This window comes from Geospiza fortis, unplaced genomic scaffold, assembly GCF_000277835.1.
Source record: "Geospiza fortis unplaced genomic scaffold, GeoFor_1.0 scaffold305, whole genome shotgun sequence".
In the NCBI taxonomy this organism is placed as follows: Eukaryota; Metazoa; Chordata; class Aves; order Passeriformes; family Thraupidae; genus Geospiza; species Geospiza fortis.
In genome coordinates this window covers 188,872-206,983 of record NW_005054604.1, presented here as the reverse complement: position 1 = coordinate 206,983, position 18,112 = coordinate 188,872, and the positions used below count along the sequence as shown (strand labels likewise).

General features: G+C 49.9%; 1 protein-coding gene across 3 annotated transcripts; it reads left to right on the top strand.

The window, feature by feature from the left end:
* Positions 1–9: 9 nt before the first annotated feature.
* Positions 10–18,106, top strand: TBCEL (tubulin folding cofactor E like). 3 transcript variants are annotated; one of them, XM_005430132.3, is made up of 8 exons: positions 10–65; positions 4,441–4,590; positions 6,813–6,952; positions 8,860–9,041; positions 10,021–10,277; positions 11,825–11,951; positions 12,447–12,563; positions 16,551–18,106. In XM_005430132.3, exons 2-8 carry the CDS (start codon positions 4,458–4,460, stop codon positions 16,867–16,869), a joined length of 1,275 nt encoding a protein of 424 aa, XP_005430189.1. In that variant the 5' UTR covers positions 10–65; positions 4,441–4,457; the 3' UTR covers positions 16,870–18,106. The 3 variants fall into 3 exon arrangements, with proteins under 3 accessions (XP_005430189.1, XP_030920409.1, XP_030920408.1); XM_031064549.1 differs by having other exon boundaries at positions 40–65; positions 4,444–4,590; positions 16,551–16,869; XM_031064548.1 differs by lacking the exon at positions 10–65 and adding an exon at positions 2,821–2,871 and having other exon boundaries at positions 16,551–16,869.
* Positions 18,107–18,112: the final 6 nt, after the last annotated feature.

Genomic DNA, 18,112 nt, shown 5'->3' with positions numbered 1-18,112 from the left:
GCGCGGCTCCACGTGATGTTTGGAGCTGCTTCCGGGTCGATGCGGGACGCGGCGGCCGGGCCTGGGTGAGCGGGGCTGGGGACAGAGGGACAGCGGGGACGGGACACGGGACAGGGGACAGCGGGGCACCCCCGGCACCGCCTGAGCCGCCCCGGAACACAACGGGCCCGGCCCCGACAGCCGCGCGGTGCGAGAGCGCGGAGGCCGCTGTCAGCCGGGGCCAGCCCCAGGCCGTGTGAGGGGACGGGGACGGTGACAGTGACAGCGACAGCGACAGTCTGAGGGGACGGGGACAGGGACAGTGACAGAGGGACAGGCTGTGTGAGGGGACGGGGGCAGCGACAGGGACAGGGACAGGCCGTGTGAGGGGACAGGGAGAGGCACAGGCCGTGTGAGGGGACAGGGAGAGGGACAGGCCGTGTGAGGGTTGGGGACAGGGACAGGAACAGGGACAGGGACAGTGACAGTGACAGGCCGTGTGAGGGGACAGGGACGGTGACAGGGACAGTGATAGGGACAGGCTGTATGAGGGTTAGGGACAGGGACAGCGACAGGCCGTGTGAGGGGACAGGGATGGGGACAGGGACGGTGACAGGGACAGTGACAGTGACAGTGACGGGCCGTGTGAGGGGACAGGGACGGTGACAGGGACAGGGACAGTGACAGTGACAGGCCGTGTGAGGGCAGGGAGAGCCCTCGGGGTCCCGAGCTGGCAGGGGCAGCTGCGGGTTCATCCTGCCCCAGGCCCAGCAGCAGGGCCGGGGATGTCCCACAGGGAATTGTCACTGCTGCAATGGGACACGGGCACAGCCGGGCCAGCAGCGGGACAAGGGACAGTCCTGGTGTCCCCTGTGTGCTCCTCAGCGCAGTGCTGGGGGCAAACAGCCCTGCTGGGTTTGCTGGGGCACGGGCACAGTGGCCTGGGTGCCTTGTCCTGCTGGCTCCCTGCTGCAATCCCTGGGAAATCCTGCTGGGATCTCCTGCCCACGGCACACAGGGCAGAGCTGCACCATCGTCAAGGCCCCTTCCACCCCAAACCATTGTGTGATTCACTCCTCTGCCTCTGGAGATCATCTCAAAAATAATTTCCCTGAATCATGTCTCGGGAGAAGGACGTTGCAGCTCCTTGCAGGCGGATGTTTGTGCCATTCATCCCTTCCTGAGGCTTTGTTTTGTGTGCACAAACACATCGGGGTGTGTTTGCTGTGTGACTGTTCAGGATGTGCCCCCGAGGCGTTGGAGTGGCACTGGAATTTCATTAGCATGCCATTAATGATGTCATCCTCCTGAAGGGTCTCTGCTTCTCCTGGGAGGCTCAGGGCACAGGGGATGGAAACGTTTTCCATGCTGGTTTCAGTGACATTTGTGGGTGACATTAATTTGTGCTGCATTAAGAGGGAAGGCTTGGGATGAGATTATTTTCAGATATTGAGGATGTTTTGCCTGCTAAGTTTAATCAGGTCCAGCTCTAAAAATATGAAAATAACTGGGATTTGGTGGCTCTGTCACCTCACACATGTCAGCGGGGTGTGAGGCATCACTGTTGGCATCCCCTGCACAGCCAGGCAGCAGGAAGGATGAGCTGATCCCAGTTCTCCCAGTTCCCATGGCCTGTTTAACCCTGGGCAAGCAGCTGTGGGAAAAGCATTTCCATCAGCTGGAAACGTTTTCCATGCTGCTTTCAATGTTTTCTTTTCACCCATCAGCTGGAAATGTTTTCCATGCTGCTTTCAGTGTTTTCTTTTCACCCACCAGCTGCAGCAGCACGCTGGGTTTCCCTGGAATCAATCTCAAGTCAGGGTCGTGCCCCTCTTCCCAGACCCTTCCCAGTGCTGCTTCCAGCTTGGGAATCCCAGCAGGGGAAGGATGTGGAGCTGCTGGGAGAGTCCAGGGGATCAGAGGGGTGGAACAGCTCTGCTGGGAGGAAATACTGGGAGATTTGGGGTTGTTTACCTGGGGAGGACAAGGTTTGAGGTGACCTCATTGTGACTTTCCAGTGCTTGCAGGGAGACAGATGGAGAGGGACCTCCCAAGGGCCTGGAGTGACAGGACATGGGGGAATGTCTTCAAAGTGTCAGAGAGTGGCTTTAGGCTGGATTTTGGGGTGAAATCCCTCCCTGTGAGGGTGGGCAGGCCCTGGCACAGATGCCAGAGCAGCTGTGGCTGCCCCTGGATCCCTGGGAGTGTCCAAGGCCAGGCTGGATGGGGCTTGGAGCAGCCTGGGATGGTGGAAGGTGTTGGAATAGGGGATTGGAACGAGATGATTTTTAAAATCCCTTCCAACCCAAACCTGGGATTCTGGGATTCAGAATTCTGGGATTCTCTGTCCTTCCTCACTGGAGCCACAGCCCTGCAGCAGAGCACTTCAACATAACAACAAAGGCTCTTTGTTGCCACCTCTCAAAGCCCAAGTGCCTCATTTGCACTCTGTGCTGTCATTTAGAAAACCCAGAGTTATTTTGAGCCCTGAATTGTCCCTGGTGCTGTCAGCAGGGCCACACTCAGAAACGTGCACACCTTGCAGGTCACCCTGTGCTGCCCTGGTGCTGCCAGCATTCCCTTGGAACCTGTCACTCCCCCTGCACATCCTGCTGCTCCTCGCTCCCAGGCAATTGTGGGGATTCAGAGAAGCCACAGGAGTGAGAGATGATTACAGGGAATGTGGAATCCCATGGGAGGGGAGCTGGGAAAGGTGACTGCCCACCCCACAACATTTTTGTCATCTCACGGTGGCACTGGTTTTCAAAAGTAGAGCTTGAGGAAGAAAATGTTGGGGGTTCAAAGCTGTTGGATGTAAATGTCAGAAGTTTTTCTTCTCAGTTCTGGATTGCTCTCACACTGGAGCTGAAAACAGCATTTTTTGCCTCTAAGGTGAGTTTCTCCTGTGGAATTTCCAGCTGATGTTTGTTCAGCAGATAAACAGGGATGGAAAAGCCACGTGGAGGACAGAGGGCTTTATGCACGTGGGAGTTCCAGAATTTCCAGACCAGGAGTTCTGAATGGGTGTTTGGAAAGCTCTGTCTGTCTGTGGATGGTGCTGAGCTCCCAAACCACTCTGGAACGAGGCCTTTCAGCCTAAACATTGTTCCTGTACCATGTGGAATGGTTTAGCCTAAGACTAAAAGCCTTGTTCCCATCAAACTCCAGTCTGAGGATTTTTTTTTTGATTCTAGATAGAGTAGTGACATGAGTCAAGTTTGAGTTATGAATCAACCAAGCTGTTGAGAGATGAAAATTGTGATTTCTGGGGGATTTTTAAAGACAAATCCTGTAAGTACTATTTGTGACATTTAAACTTTATATATAATATAAAAATGATGACATACTTCAGTCAATTGCTGCTTATTGTACTGAAATCCTTTTGGTTGGTGGGTTTTAGGTAGTCTGGTCATGAAGAAGTGAGGTGGAACTTGTCAAGCAGGTGATTCTCAGCAAAAGGAACCTTAGTGAAATCAGTTTTGTTTAGAATTTTATATCCTTGCCTGTAACAAGTCTAAGGGAAATAGATAGGCAGAAACTTGAATTCAAGATTAGCAACATGGCCCAAGTCTGAGGTTTACAAATGTGATTTTGCAGTAATTAGTGGAAAAGCTGCCCTATGAGTAATTGTGCAGTGTAGGAAACCTGCACTGGTTCCTGCACGTTCAGGATTGTGATGCTGTGTCTGTGATGGGTAGCAGGACTAGGAGACCTCTGGAAACAACAATTCATGAGCCTAGCTCTGCTCCTGTGTTACAAACCCTTCAAATGCACAGGAAAACAGGGCAGAGAGAGGGGCTGAGTCCCACCTGGGCAGGGCAGAGCCCTGGCCTTGGGGGGGTCCTGGTGCCAAAACCACTCCCAGCCGACTCTCAGTATCTCTGCAGGCAGCTCAGCTGCCTGTGATGGGGCCAGGCCTCCTTCCTGTGCTGCTCTGTGCCATGCCCAGATACCAAGGGCACAGTTATTATCTCCCAGATACATTAGGCAGCTGCAGAATGGAATTGGCAGAAATTGCCTTTGGGCCTGGCCAGACGGTGTTTGGTGACACAGCAGAAAGGGGAAGTTGGCAAACAGCTGTTGGAGCGATCTCCTGCTCACAAACAGCTGTTTGCTCCTGGAAAGGTGTTTGGGAGTAGCTGTGGATTTCTCACAGTCCTCGTGGGAGGGGCACAAGGGACAAGTACAGAAGTCACCTTTTGCAGCCTGGAATTGTCCTGGAAGAGCACGTGGGGTAAGGAGGCTTGGCCTGTAATGCTGTGTCTGTACAGCACCAAATCTGACTCTGTTCTTTTCAAGTAATGTTTTACTTTAATCTTGAATTTGAAACAGGACCTGTCAGATGATCTGGAGCTCAGAAATAAAACCTCTGACCCATCTGCTTGTTCTCAAGCACCACTATTAGAAATGATTATAACTTGGTGACTGCTCATGTGCTCTATTTTTCTCCTTTTTAACCAGAAGTCCAAGAAGGGAGCATGGACCAGCCCAGTGGAAGGAGTTTCATGCAAGTTCTGTGTGAGAAATACAGCCCTGAGAACTTCCCCTACCGCCGTGGGCCTGGCATGGGGGTGCACGTCCCAGCCACCCCACAGGGCTCACCTATGAAAGGTAAATTCTGATCTTTCTGAGCATCTGGGGGGTGCTGGGAGGAATCAGCTGAAAGAGGAATCACCTTGAATTGCCCATCACAATGTGGTGTTTTACTGGAGAATTGAGAGACTGGACAAAGGGAGAAAGTGACTGAACTGGTTGCTGTAAAAAACCAAATTTCTCTACAACATGACAGAATCAGAATTAGAGAACAGAATAGAATTGTTTGGGTTGGAAGGGACCTTCAGGATCACCAGGTTCCAGCCCTGTGAGGGGAAGATGAACCTAAGGCCTTGTGCAGTCTGTGTTTTGAGGGTTCAGCACTCTGTGGAGCTTTCCTTCAGGCCACTGATCCTATTTTATTATTGGCTGCAGCAACAGGTATTTTGGCAGAGGTGGCTTAAAAATACGTCAAATATCTAAATTTGAGGTTGGCTCCCATGCCACCAGCTTGCTTTGATGCCTGCAGGGACAGGAGGGGACATATTTCAGGCAGAGTGATGAGTTGTTGAATCTCTGCTTTTGTGCCAAGCGCCTCAGTTGCACTTGCAGTGTTCTTTGTCATCTTAAGGCACCAAATGCTTTGTGACCTAGTGGAGAATTCCCCTCTCCTGTGCTCCTGACCTTGCTGCCTCCAGGGAATTTAGCCAGATGTGTGTCTGAAGCTCTGTGCTGCTCAGGGATGTCCTTGAGCCTCCCAGACTGCAGAATCTGTGTCACCATCTCCTCTGAACTAGATCCATGTGACACCTTTTAGTTTTCCCTCATGCTCTGATGTTGGTATTTAATTCTTGGTTTGTACAGATGGGTCTGAGATTCACGTTGATCCCATCAGGGCTGCCCCTTCTTTGTGTCACACATCCTGTCCATCATGATCTGTAGGAGTGATCCAAACTTCTATCAGGTCAGTTTGTGTCAGAACCAGCCCCAAAGGGGAAAACAGCCATGGAAATCAGCTGGATGAAGTTTCCAATAACTGGGTTTGACAGAGGAGAAAAAAGGGCCTGAGTTCAGCTGAGGATAAAACACTCTGAAAATGAACAAAAATGGCACCATGGAATGTTCATTCAATGCCCTCTCTGCAGGTAAATTTACCTCTCTCCTGCTCACCTGAGCTGTTGAGGTGCTGAAAAGAGGCGACATCTTAAAATGAGACATGACTTACAAATACTGCATTAGTAACTTTCAAAGTGCCACAATATCCTTTAAAGAAACCAGGCTCTTCTGAGCCAAAAAACCTGGAAACCCAGTTGACTCCAGGCAATTGGTTGCTGCTAGAATCCCTTCCTAGAAAACCTGGAAACCCAGTTGACTCCAGGCAATTGGTTGCTGCTAGAATCCCTTTCCAGTCGTGCAGCTGTCAAATGTTAAGGAGAAAGGGGGCCACCTATTTAGGAAAAAGCTTGTGGTTAGATTTTAATGGATTTTCCTGCTCCAGGCTGGTGGGAAGGCCATGTTGTACATGGAGGAGTGTAAGACTGTTTGCTTGCCTTGCCTCAACGTGGATTTCTTGTGTGGAAATTGTTTCCTCTTACAAACCCCCAGCTTTTTGTCATGCTTTAGCCTTAGCACAGCAGGCTGTGATTGAGGTCCAAGTCCTTGGTTGATGCTTTGAGTACATTCACCTATCTGAGGAGGAGCTGGAGCAAAACCAAAGCAGAAATGGAAAGGCAGAGTAGAGACCTGAATTTTTGAATGACTACTGAATGCTCTACATTGAACCTTGGGAAGGGAAAGCTTAGAAAGAAAATGTTTAAATACCTCCTAAGAAATGTTTAAATACCTCCTAAGAAATGTTTAAATACCTTCTAAGAAATGTTTAAATACCTCCTGACTGTCACTAGGCCCAAGTGGGCTCAGGGCAAGAGGATAAGGGAGTCTGACTGTGCAGCTGGCGCTCCCCTAGTCCTGTGTCCTATCTGCAGCAGCAGCTGCTGGGGAACAGCACAAGTTGTGGCAAGGACTGATAGGAGACGAGCCATAAATGACAAAGACAGGCCTGAAATGCACAGAAATACATGGAAGAACTGAAGAGCCCTGATAGGAGTGGTACTTGATGTTCACAACCAAGGCTTCAGGGCGGCGTCAGCTACAAAATCCGTGTTTAACCCGAAACCGGTGCAAATTCTGACATTACTGGTGGATTTCTCTTGCTGGCTGTAACATCCATGCTTGGGGCTGGGGCCTGTAACTCCAAGGCAGTGCTGAGCAGAGGCAGCTTCTGTTTTTCCCTGTGCCAGACCGCCTGAACCTGCCCAGTGTGCTGGTGCTCAACAGCTGTGGCATCACCTGTGCCGGGGACGAGAACGAGATCGCCGCCTTCTGCGCCCACGTCTTCGAGCTCGACCTCTCTGACAACAAACTGGAAGACTGGCACGAGGTAAAATGGTGATGGGCACCTCACTGGGTGCCTTTCACAGCTATTACTGACTGCAGATGCGTTGCATTGATGAGAGTTCCATTTTGGTGGCTCCTTTCTCATCTCTGAAGGTGATGTTTATTTACTTTGACAGCAGCTGAGCAATACATGTGATGAAATTAATCCAGTGTGGCACTTCACTCCTGTACTTTGTGACTTACAGTCTTGGCCCCTGGGTGAAAAATCTGTATTTTCTTCATCATGCAAAGCACTGGAACTGGCATTTCTAGCACCAAGAAGTTAATGAGCAGTTTAGTTATTAACAGAGTGGCAGTTGATTCCCAGCTTTGCCACTGTGATGGTGGGCAAGGTATTTATTCCCTCTCCACATTTGTTGCCTTATCTGCAGAACAGATTTAATAATATTTACCACAAAGGGTATTTCTGCAGCCTCATTAATTAATGCTAAATGCTGTTGTAAAACCCTTTGAAGTGCTTGGGTGAAATAATGCTCAATAAATGCAATGTAACAGGAGTGAAACAATCTCAATCCATTCAAGTGTCATTAAGTTCCTCACTGGATTATGATGTCCTTTTATGTTAGTGTTTATTGTTGGAAATAACGTGGAAAAAAAACAGGATATCATGGGCTTTTGTGCCATCAGATTGTCATGGCTTTAAGCAGGGAGGGAATGCAGTGTTTGCAGTGTCCCAGCTCAGTGGGGCTGAGCTCATCTCTGGTCATACACTGCTCCCTCCCAGGCTGCACATCTCACACCCTGCTCTGTGTTCAGGCTGCCCTGGAACTGAAAGGCTTCTGTGTGTGCTGGCCCCTTCCTCTGAGACAGGATTCAGTTTTCACAGCCCATCCACACCAGATAAATATCTCCCCACCCCTAAAACCTGCCCGTGCTGGGGATTCCAGATCCCTGGGTAGCCTGTTCCCATGCTTAGCTAATAACCTCATAGGCTAAACTGTGTAATTTAAGTCTCCTGTGCTGCAATTTCAGCCAATTTCTGCCTGCCCTGGTCTCAGCAGGCAGGAGGAGCATCATCACTGTTCTTATACAACAGCTTTTTATACCCACTAAGAACTTAAATGCCTCCTTTCCTTATTTTAGTATAATACTGAAAAAAAAAACCCCTTCTTCCAATCATCCATCATAAGCCATTTTTTTGAACATCCTGTGGTTTTGGTGGACTGATGTCATCCAATTTGCCTTCTTAATTCCTGAGGTGCAGCACCCAAACCACGACATCACCCGAAGGAGGCGTGGAGTGAGGCACACTCATTACACACCTGAGTTCATGAGAAAATCCCCCTTTGCCAGCAACTGGGCCATTTATTGACCTCTGTGTGCCATGGTCTGCCCACCTCTGCCCATCTCAAATCTTTGTGGAGCTTTGTGGAGATTTCCAGCCAGCTGTTCTGACTCACAATTGTTTTCTGCATTGATTTGGAAACTTCTTCCCACTCAGTTCCCCAGTCAAGGAGGGAATTGGGGATTGGCTGAGCTCTGTGGGGAGCTGGAAAGGTTCTCAGTGTTATCCATGGAGGCAGGAGAAGTGTTCAAGGCCCCCTGTGAGCAAGGGCTGGCTCCAGGAACGTGCAGCTGCTCAGCCTTGGGCTTGAGGTGGATTTATGACCTCTCCCAAGGGACTGCCTTTCTCTTATCAAGCTGCTCCTAGAGTGTAATTAAATGAACTCTTGAGGAGAATGAGCAATTAACCAATCCATCTAGATCAGGAATGGCTGGAGTATGAATTACAGGTAGATATCCCTATGTTTTCCCCCATATCATTGCTTTGTGATGATTCCACAGGGCCCCTTTGAGGAGGTGGGATATTCTTGCCAGAGGTCTGATTACTGCCTAATACACATTTCTTTCTTTCTGTTTTTGTTTTTTTTTTCTTCCCTCCCCACTTAGGTCAGTAAAATTGTGTCCAACGTCCCCCACTTGGAGTTTCTAAACCTGAGTTCCAACCCTCTCAGTTTGTCCGTTTTAGAGAGAAGTTGCGCTGGGTCTTTCGCTGGCGTCCGCAAACTTGTGCTCAACAACAGCAAAGCTTCCTGGGAAACAGTGCACACCATCCTGCAGGAATTACCTGAGTAAGCCTGGCAATCTGGGGGCTCACTGCACTCTGGTCAAGGCTGGGTTATGGGGTCATGTGGTGAGGGCTGAGGGGGCTGTGAGGATAAAACATCAGGAGAGAAAAAGGGATGTTTTCCTTTGGGAGTTTGGGATCTCCAGCTGAGCACTTTACATTGTCCCAAAATCCAAACTTGGGTGGTGCTGCAAAGCCCAGGCCTTCTCCTCCTCCAAACCTAAATACCAGAGATGGATAATCACCCCAAAAATGTAGGAGGGTCACACTTCCCTCTGAGTCACTGTGCAGTGAATGGTGCAGGACATACCTGTTAAATGGGAGGTACTCTGAGGGTCTGGCCACTTGTCAAGGAATATTTCATCCTGCTTTTCTGTGCTAAAGTGTTGGTTTCTGTGGTTTGGTCACAGGCCACCTTGGCATTCTGCTCCCGTGGATGTCCTCAGTGGCTTTGTTTTGATGACAGATCCCTCTCTGTGTGGCTTTGTGAGCAGAGATGATAAAAACAGAATGTCCTGCATGGCCAACCTACACTTCTCTGGGATTGTGAGAGTTCAGTTGTCTGAAAGCTGAGTGGGACCAGTTCTTTCTTCAATGGGATCTGTTCTTTCTTTAATGGGAGTCTTTGGCAGTGATGTGGGGGAAAAAATCATCATCAGTGTTGTATCAAAATCCCATTTTAAATTAAGCTGAGAGCACTGAGAGCAGGTCCCAGCCACTGTTGGAGCTGGGTTGGTGGCTTGTTGGGCACAGAAGCAGAAGACAACCCCAACCAATCTGTTACACAATACTGGGAGAGACTCAGGGAGCATTTAAAGGGTTTTTTTAATCTCTGAAAATATAGATGGGAGCAGGGATGTAGTTGAAACACTCCTTGTGGAGTGCTCAAAGGCCTTCTCTGCAGTGAGGTTCTCAGAGCTATTACAGAAAGTTGTGTTCAAATCCCATAAAATTGATGATGTGATCCTTTCTGCCCTGTGCAGCTTGGAGGAGCTCTTCCTGTGCCTTAATGACTACGAAACAGTGTCTTGTTCTCCAGTTTGCTGTCAGTCTCTCAAGCTACTCCACATAACTGACAACAACCTTCAAGACTGGACTGAAATTCGAAAGTTGGGAATTATGTTTCCATCACTGGACACACTTATCCTGGCCAACAACAACCTCACCACCATTGAAGAGTCAGAAGATTCCCTGGCAAGGCTCTTCCCCAACCTAAGATCCATCAACTTGCACAAGTCAGGTGAGAGCCTGGAAGCTGGGATGGGTTTTGTTGGTTCATCAGAGTCTCTCCTCTGTATGAAAAGCAATGGACTTGCCCATCTGTGGGATTTTCCTGCTGCTTTGGGCACTCAGTCATTATCAAAGGATGAGTCAGAGCAGTGTGGACCAGTTAATCCAAATGAGCTGGAAAGGTTTTTTATGTTGGTAGTTTCCCTCTGTTTCCCATCCCTGCCTCAGGTTCCCTGGCTGGGGAAGGATAAATAAATGTCTGGCAGTGGAGGGGATGAAAGAATCCCATTTTCCCTTTATTCCCTGTTTTATCTCAGGTAAAATGGGGGCATGTGCAGGTATGCAGTGTGGATCAGGCATCCCCCAGCAGAATCTGTGCTCAGTCGTTCCAGCCTCACAAGTGATGCTGGCAGCTGCTTTTACACTCCAGCCCCAGAGAATTTTCAGCCAACGCTCCAGAAAGAGAATGAGCAGTTGGAATATTGGGAAGAGCACCCTGTGCTGGGAGAGAAGGAGCTGCAGGGCAGCTCGTGGGGGCTGTGATGTGTTTGTGGATGACACATACACCAGAAATTCATCTGCAGGAGTGCTTCATGCACCAGCAGCTTTTGTTCTTTACAGCTTTATATGCTGTGCAAGTGCTGCTGAAGTGTCAGGCAGGTAGAAGGGACTTTATTAACATGCCCTACAATGTAAGCATCAAGGAATCCCTGTAATAAAAGCTTAACTAGAGGAGGAAAAGCCTGTTAAGCTGCATTTGAAAGCACTGTCTCACCGAGGAACACGTGCTCTTCTGGTAAGTAGTTTTGCAGTTTTGATGCCAGGTGCTTAAGAAGTGTGGGCTCTGCGTTGCATTTTGATGTTTTGGGAGCTGAAAGTCAAACAGGAATCCCAAGGAGGTTGTTAAAACTTTTTGGGGGTTTTAGAGAAAGCTGCTGCACTCTGAAGTTCTGGCAGGCGTGGACTCTGAGATGAGTTGTGTTATCTTACCACACAATCGTGGCTCTGCTGTGCTCAATCCTCAGCTTTGTTTTATTTTGCCCTCCCTGCTTGCTTTGTTATCCCAAATGTCAGGTCCTGAGGGGGCTGAAAACGAGTTAAACCTTTTTCATTAAAGGCTGGATGGCTTCTGGGGCTGTTTCACCATTGGGTTATGAGCAGAAATGGGACCCAGGGTGGTTGTGTATGTGAGGTAAAGCCATTTGATGGCTGTTTAGTGATGCCTGGAATGAAAGAAGTGCTGGTGACTTTACCACACTGAAGGCAGCATCCCTTTATAGACACATCAGTGATGCTGGTCAGCCCCAGCAGTGAGGCCAAAGGCTGAGTGGTCCATAAAAAAGCCATGGAGAGCATCCTTATACACTTGGAAACAGCACAAGAGAGTTTCAGCTCCTCTGTCTTGTTTCTAGCAGCACATGGTGAGCAAAAAGCCAACTTCTCAAAGGAGCAGCAGTGACACTCTCCTGTCACATATGTTCTTTGGCTGTGTCTGATTATCTTGGATCCATGATGTGTTTTCTGTGTTTGTTAACACAAATCTTTCCTCCTGAGCAGGTCTGCATTGCTGGGAAGACATTGACAAGTTAAATTCTTTCCCGAAGCTCGAGGAAGTGAAATTGCTGGGAATTCCTCTGCTGCAGTCTTACACCACCGAGGAACGCAGGAAGCTGCTAATAGCCAGGTCTGTTGGTTTGTTCTGCTCAGCAGAAGCATGACAAGGCAAGGAGGGGTGGGAGAAGGTGATCAGAGGAAGAGGCTGGCAGGAGATGAAGTTCTGTGTGAAGGCAGAAAGATTGGAGCTTGATTTGTTGGGTGGGAACAGCTCATCGGAGGAAGAGGTTGGTAGGAGATGGAGTTCTGTGTGCATGCAGGGAGATTGGAGCTTCTTTTGTGGAAAAATCAGAGAAGTGAAGATCTTAAATCTGACTGCTCTGCTTCTCAGGGGATTTTGTGATGCTCCTACAAATCTGTGCACATGTGGTGAAATGAAAATGCCTAATTTTGGATGTTCTTGAGAAATTACATGGAACATTCCCACTCTCTCAAAGGGATTAAGACCTGAGCTTCCTGGCAGGAATTCCCATGGTGTTAAAGGCGCTTTGATGTGCCAGCCTTGTTGTTGAGCCTGTCTGGGCTCCCCTCCTGGCTGACTGTGGCTCTTGGTGTGTGCCTACAGGTTGCCATCCATCACCAAGCTCAACGGCAGCATCGTGGCCGACGGCGAGCGCGAGGACTCGGAGCGCTTCTTCATCCGCTATTACATGGAGTTCCCCGAGGAGGAGGTCCCCTTCAGGTAGGAATTCTCTGGCCTAAAGTGGACAGCAGGGACTGGCCAGGTGATGGGAAATATGTGCCAGCTGTTCCATCCCTCACCTTCCTCCAGCCTTGGCTCCTTCAGTCTGTTTGGGCTGAAATTGTTGTATTCGTGTTGTCTGATGATTTGTGGGGTCACTCCTGAGTCAGATTTGGTCTTAAAAGTGTGTCAAGTGCCATTAAACAACAGGGCTGTTCAGGACATGACCTTCACTGTTTCCTGGCCTCTCCCACAGCTCCCTTCATAATCCACCTGTGTTTGGGAGTGCCCAAAGCCAGGGCACATCGTGCTCTCCACTGCCAGGCCAGGGCATCTAATCCTCGGGACCATCTGGTGTGTGGAATGTGCCTGGCAATGGGAAGCTGTCCCCTCACTTTCAGGCCTGCAAATCACAAGTCTGATGGGTTTTCTTTGCCAAAAAAGTACATCCAATGATCTGCTCATCTTGGTAAACTAATGAACTTGGACAGATGCTGTTCAGTCTGTATCTTTTCTGTGCCAGCATCCACTTACTGCATCTAATGGGCTGAGGAGGGATCATGGAGCATCAGGCCACTGCCTTTACCTGCCCTCTGCCCTAAACCCTCACATGCTTTTGGACAGCAAGGCTTTATTGTCCTTTTTTTACTGAAAAAAGGTAGGACAGGAGTGTGTGTGTGACTCTGAAGGCACAGGCAGAGGTGGGGACACACTGAAGGTCACAGGTCTGGCCTGGCATGGATGACAGAGGTGCAAATGGCATCTGCTCAGTGTTTTCCTCTGCTTAACTCTCAGCTGAAATGCCTCTTGTTTTTCTAAAGCACTGGATATGTGACTTGCCAGTCCAGTAAGGGGGTAGGAAGGCTGGAATGGGGAAGGAGGGCATGGCATTTCGTGTGAATATTAATAGGGTCAGTGATTATAATATTTGTTAAGAGCATGCTGGGGTCAGTTCAGAGGCAGAGGGCACTCATGCAGTCAGGGAGACAAGACAGCTGGTCCTTTTTCTGAGGACAAGTCCTGACTTGTAATTTTGGAGGGCCTTGAAGCATAAAAATTGAAGGAAATATTGGAAGGGATAACAGCAGAGACAGAGAATGCAGGATGAGAGGAAAGGGAAGGGGAGACTGGGACTCATGGTGCTGCTCCCAAAAGGGATTAATTTCCATAACATTTCATATTTCTTGTGTTTGGTGGTGACAGAATGTCAGTGATCCATATATTGATGGGAAGGACACAGTGGGGTACAGCTTTAGGCACTCCTGCTGCCTAGGACATGGGTTTTGGGAGCAGGCTGTGTGTTACACATCACCACACACCACTGGGGTTGGTTTGCAGGTGGGATCTCATGTAAAAGATGACTGACATCTCACCCATCCTAGAAAACCAGGCTAATTTTGACCAACATGCCAGCTTTCTGCTAGAAAAATTACCTCCCCCTCAGATTTCTTAGCCTTTAAACACTGGTGCTGCCTTTTTCATGGTCAATGGCCTCTTTGTCCAAATCCCTTCATCTGTGCAGCGTTTCCAAGAGACTTCTGCAGTGCCAGAGAGGGTTGTTGTGTCCTGGAGGGGTTGGGGGCCACTGCAGACTCTTTTCTAGTGTGGCTGCAGATGGCTGAGAGTGTCCCCAGTGCTGGGTTTCAGTTCCTGGACCCACAACCAGCAGCCCTTGTCCAAAGGCAGAGCTGGCATTTCTTGCAGAGGGATTTTGTGTCTGTTTGTTGCTAAAGCTTCCCCTTCCTCGCTCCCAAATCTGGTGTGGGGTGGCTCCAAAAGTGGTTTGCAATTAGAAACGAATCAGGACACACATGTTGTGGCTGGGGTCTGACATCTGCATTGCAGTGCTGCCTCGAGCAGAGGGAGGACAACTTGAGCAGGGAAAACTCGCCAGTGGGAGCAGCCCCCCTCCAGACTGGCAAGGTGCAGCCTGTGATAAGCTCTGTCACCAGAACCCCCCTGCTTGCTGCATTGCTGTCTGCAGCTGGAAGGGATCAGGCAGGCAGGGAAATGGAAGGAACAATTTATCTCTGTGGATGTGGTGGTTACAGGGTGCACAATCCAATATTGGCTGTCTTGTGGAGTGACGTCCTCGTGTCTGGGGGGTTTTAATGAGCCCTCAGCTTGTCTGCTCCACTGTTTATCTGCACAGTGTCACAGACACTTACAGCCAGGCTCAGGTCTTCAGCAGCCTCAGCGACTGCCAGGCTGCAAGGGGTGATTAGAAAAGTCTCCAGGGTGTCTATTATTGGGGTCCAAAACATCCATGTACCGGTCTGCCTTGGTGCTGATTGATTTGAGGGCAGCCACTCACTCACACTCCCCACTTTCTTTGCAGCTCACATACAAAGGAGGAGGGTGCAAAGCTCATTCTGCCCTTCCTCAACACAAGAAAATTTCAGGCAGCATTGCTTGACCACCACATATTTACAGCATGTATTTGGATAATCATGGCTCTCTCATGGTGGTTCTCTCTCTGAGCTTGTCTGAAATTTGTCCCCCTCTTAATCCTCTCCCCATCACCAGCCCAGTTCATTCTTAGTGCATAAATCATGACAGTAATTGTGGCTGGCCCAGAAGTTGTTGCTGGTCTGCAGCAGCAGAGATGCTGAGAGTTAAAGGATGTCCCAAAGGGGGCTGAGGGGTTGGAGCAGCAGGAGGTGGGTTCCTCTCTCCCTCTTTCCCATCGGATGCTGCTGCTGGCAAATCCTTCCAGAGAAGGAGAAGCCCTCCCCACTGCTGCCACGTTGGCTGGTGTTTGCTCTGCCTGCAGGTGGGTTAAACGTGGGGAGTGTTGTTTTCTCTCAGCACTAATGGCTTTCCCAGATAAATGGGGCTGCTCCCACCGCCCTGCCTGTGACAGCAGGGCACCCTCCTGCCTTTGGACATGGGACTGGGGAAATCCTAGTGCCTTGTGGCCCTTACCTCAGTGCCCAGCACACAGAGGGGCTGCTGTTCTCCAGGAACATTCCTGCCTCCAGCAGGACTCCCTGGGGTCAGCAGCCTGCCAGATCCCATGGCCGCCCCGGGGCTGTGACACCGCGCCCATCGCATTCAGCTCCGCCTGGGATCGGGAGCACAAAGCTCCTTCTGTGCCGGGGCTCTGAAACGTTACCTGTCCTCAGCAGCTCTCAGCCTTTGTCATCCCAATCCCATTGTGTTTTGTGCTGCCATTCCTCCTCTTTCCCAGCCAGGCAGGGAGATCCAGCCTGGCCTGATGGGAGCGATAGCAGGGGGGTGTGGGTGACACAGACTTTCCATTGCAGGGACCTTGGGAAGAGCACTCAGAGAACTTGGCTGCAAGGACAAGGTGACAGTGGAGTGTGTGCCTCTGCTAGTAAAGTTCCCATCTTGTTTTAGAGCAGGTGTGAAGGATCAGCTGGCAAGAAGTGCCCTGTTTGTTATCAGCTCTCAAACTGTGCAGCAGCTCACCTTGTTTTGGTGATCTTGATGATCCTGTGCTCAGTGGAGTGTAACATTTGGGACCTAGCTGGCCTTTTGGAAAACAGCAGGAATGTCTGATGATCAGTTAAGTCGTGAGGCCACAGATACTGGGAATCTAAACTGAAGGCTGTGTCCTTTTTGTGAGCACTGCCTTGGTTCTGGCACTCTTCAGTGAAGTGTTTTCACTGCAGCAGGAGGTGTAGAGTTGTGAGCACGACGTCCTCTCTTTCTTCCAAATCCCACTGCAGCCACGGCTGGGATTTCTGAAACTGTAGGAGCCCAAACTGTGTTGTTAGGAAGTTGTTTTGACACCAGTCAACTTGAACACCTCAGGCTGGTGGTAATTTCACCTTCCTCAGCAAGACACTTCTCCCCAGTGGGACACTGAGCTCACATCAGTGCCATGGTACAGCCTGGGGACTGTGGGACAGTGACTGGAGTGCTTGGGCTTTCTGGGGCTTTCAGCTGGAATCAGTGTCAATGTTTTCTCATGGGAGATGTGCACTGGCTGTACCATAACTCAGGACCTGTTGAATTTTCCAGGTATCACGAGCTGGTCACCAAGTACGGGAAGCTGGAGCCCTTGGCAGTGGTGGATCTGCGGCCTCAGAGCAGCGCCAAGGTGGAGGTTCACTTCCAGGACAAGGTGGAGGAGATGTCCATCCGCCTCGACCAGACTGTGGCAGAGCTGAAGAAGCACTTAAAAACTGTGGTGCAGCTGTCAACAAGCAACATGCTGCTCTTCTACTTGGACCAGGAAGCTCCTTTTGGTCCCGAGGAGATGAAATACAGCTCGCGGGCGCTGCATTCCTACGGCATCCGGGATGGGGATAAAATTTACGTGGAGCCCAGAATGAAATAGCCTTTTTGCCCACACCCACACGCCCCCACACACCCACACACATGCATTGAGGAGTTTGTTGCAAGGTTTTTATTTCGGTTGGTTGGTTGAGGTTTGGTTGTGTTTCTGTAGCAGGTAATTTCTTAGCCCGGAGGAAGTGCCCTGATGTGAGAACCATGCCCACCATCCACTGCAGGTGACCTTGAGGTGACAGTTGACTTCAGGACGTGTGTTTCAGTGTGGGCAATACCTTGATGTTTCCTTTGATGCTCCGGTATACTCGTGATTTGGCATGAATGGTCAGTTGTTCAAGCTAAACAATGCCAGGGTCCATAAGGGAGGAGACAGCTCGGTGCAGAATTTGACCTGTTGTTTTCTTTTCCTGAATTTTTTGGTGTTTTGCTCCACCAGATCTCCCTTTGGCCTAGCTATCCAACTGTGGCTCGAGCTTGCTGTAGTATTTTCTTGCAGCTTGGTGCTGTCTCAACCTTTTGTTGTGCTCGAGTTCACAGGAAAGATCTCCATCAGTATTCTGCTTGATTCAGAGCTCAGGTACTTTAGTGCATCCACTTCACTCCACTGGTTTGCTTTCTGTGAGTGCACAACGTGGGGGAAAGAAAAAGAACTTCCCAGAAAGAAACTTTCTTTTCAAACTGCACGCTCTATATCCACCTGATTTTGGGGGAAAAAAAGAGGTTTTGGCTGCTGTACTTATCTCACATGGTGCCTGCAGCCTGTGGGGATAAAGGATGTGTTGGAAAGTGAATTTTGGGAGGTGGTGGATGAGCGCTGCATTGGAAGGGCTTTTAGAACAACAGGCCAACAAGGGGTTAAAGAGCAGCTTCCCCTGTTGCCCATCCTGATGCTGAAGAGATCCTCCGTGCACTTCACCTTGTACCAGTGGGTGCTGCAAGTGGAATGGCTAAAATCCCTCTCCTGGGAGAGAGGAAGAGTCAAGTTGAAGTTTGTGTTTGTTGCTGTTGCACCAGTTCAAACCTAGCACTTTGCCCGGGGCCCCTGGCCGGGGGTCCCTGCGTAGGGTCCGGACTCGGAGGAGGTGTTGGCTTGGATCAGCCTCTGGAGGTGGAGGAACAAAGCAGCTGGACCCACGTTGGGTGTTCAGCAGGGTTCATTCCAACAAAGCAGCTGGACCCATGTTGGATGTTCAGCTGGACCCACGTTGGGTGTTCAGTTGGACTTAACGTTGGGTGTTCAGCAGTTTTCACTCCAACAAAACTGCTGGACCCACATTGGGTGTTCAGCA

Excerpts from the sequence above, each read along its gene's own strand:
- TBCEL (XM_005430132.3), top strand. The coding sequence starts at position 4,458 with ATGGACCAGCCCAGTGGAAGGAGTTTCATGCAAGTTCTGTGTGAGAAA. Across the intron at positions 4,591-6,812 it reads ACAGGGCTCACCTATGAAAG|ACCGCCTGAACCTGCCCAGT; the intron begins GTAAATTCTGAT and ends TCCCTGTGCCAG. Across the intron at positions 9,042-10,020 it reads ATCCTGCAGGAATTACCTGA|CTTGGAGGAGCTCTTCCTGT; the intron begins GTAAGCCTGGCA and ends TGCCCTGTGCAG.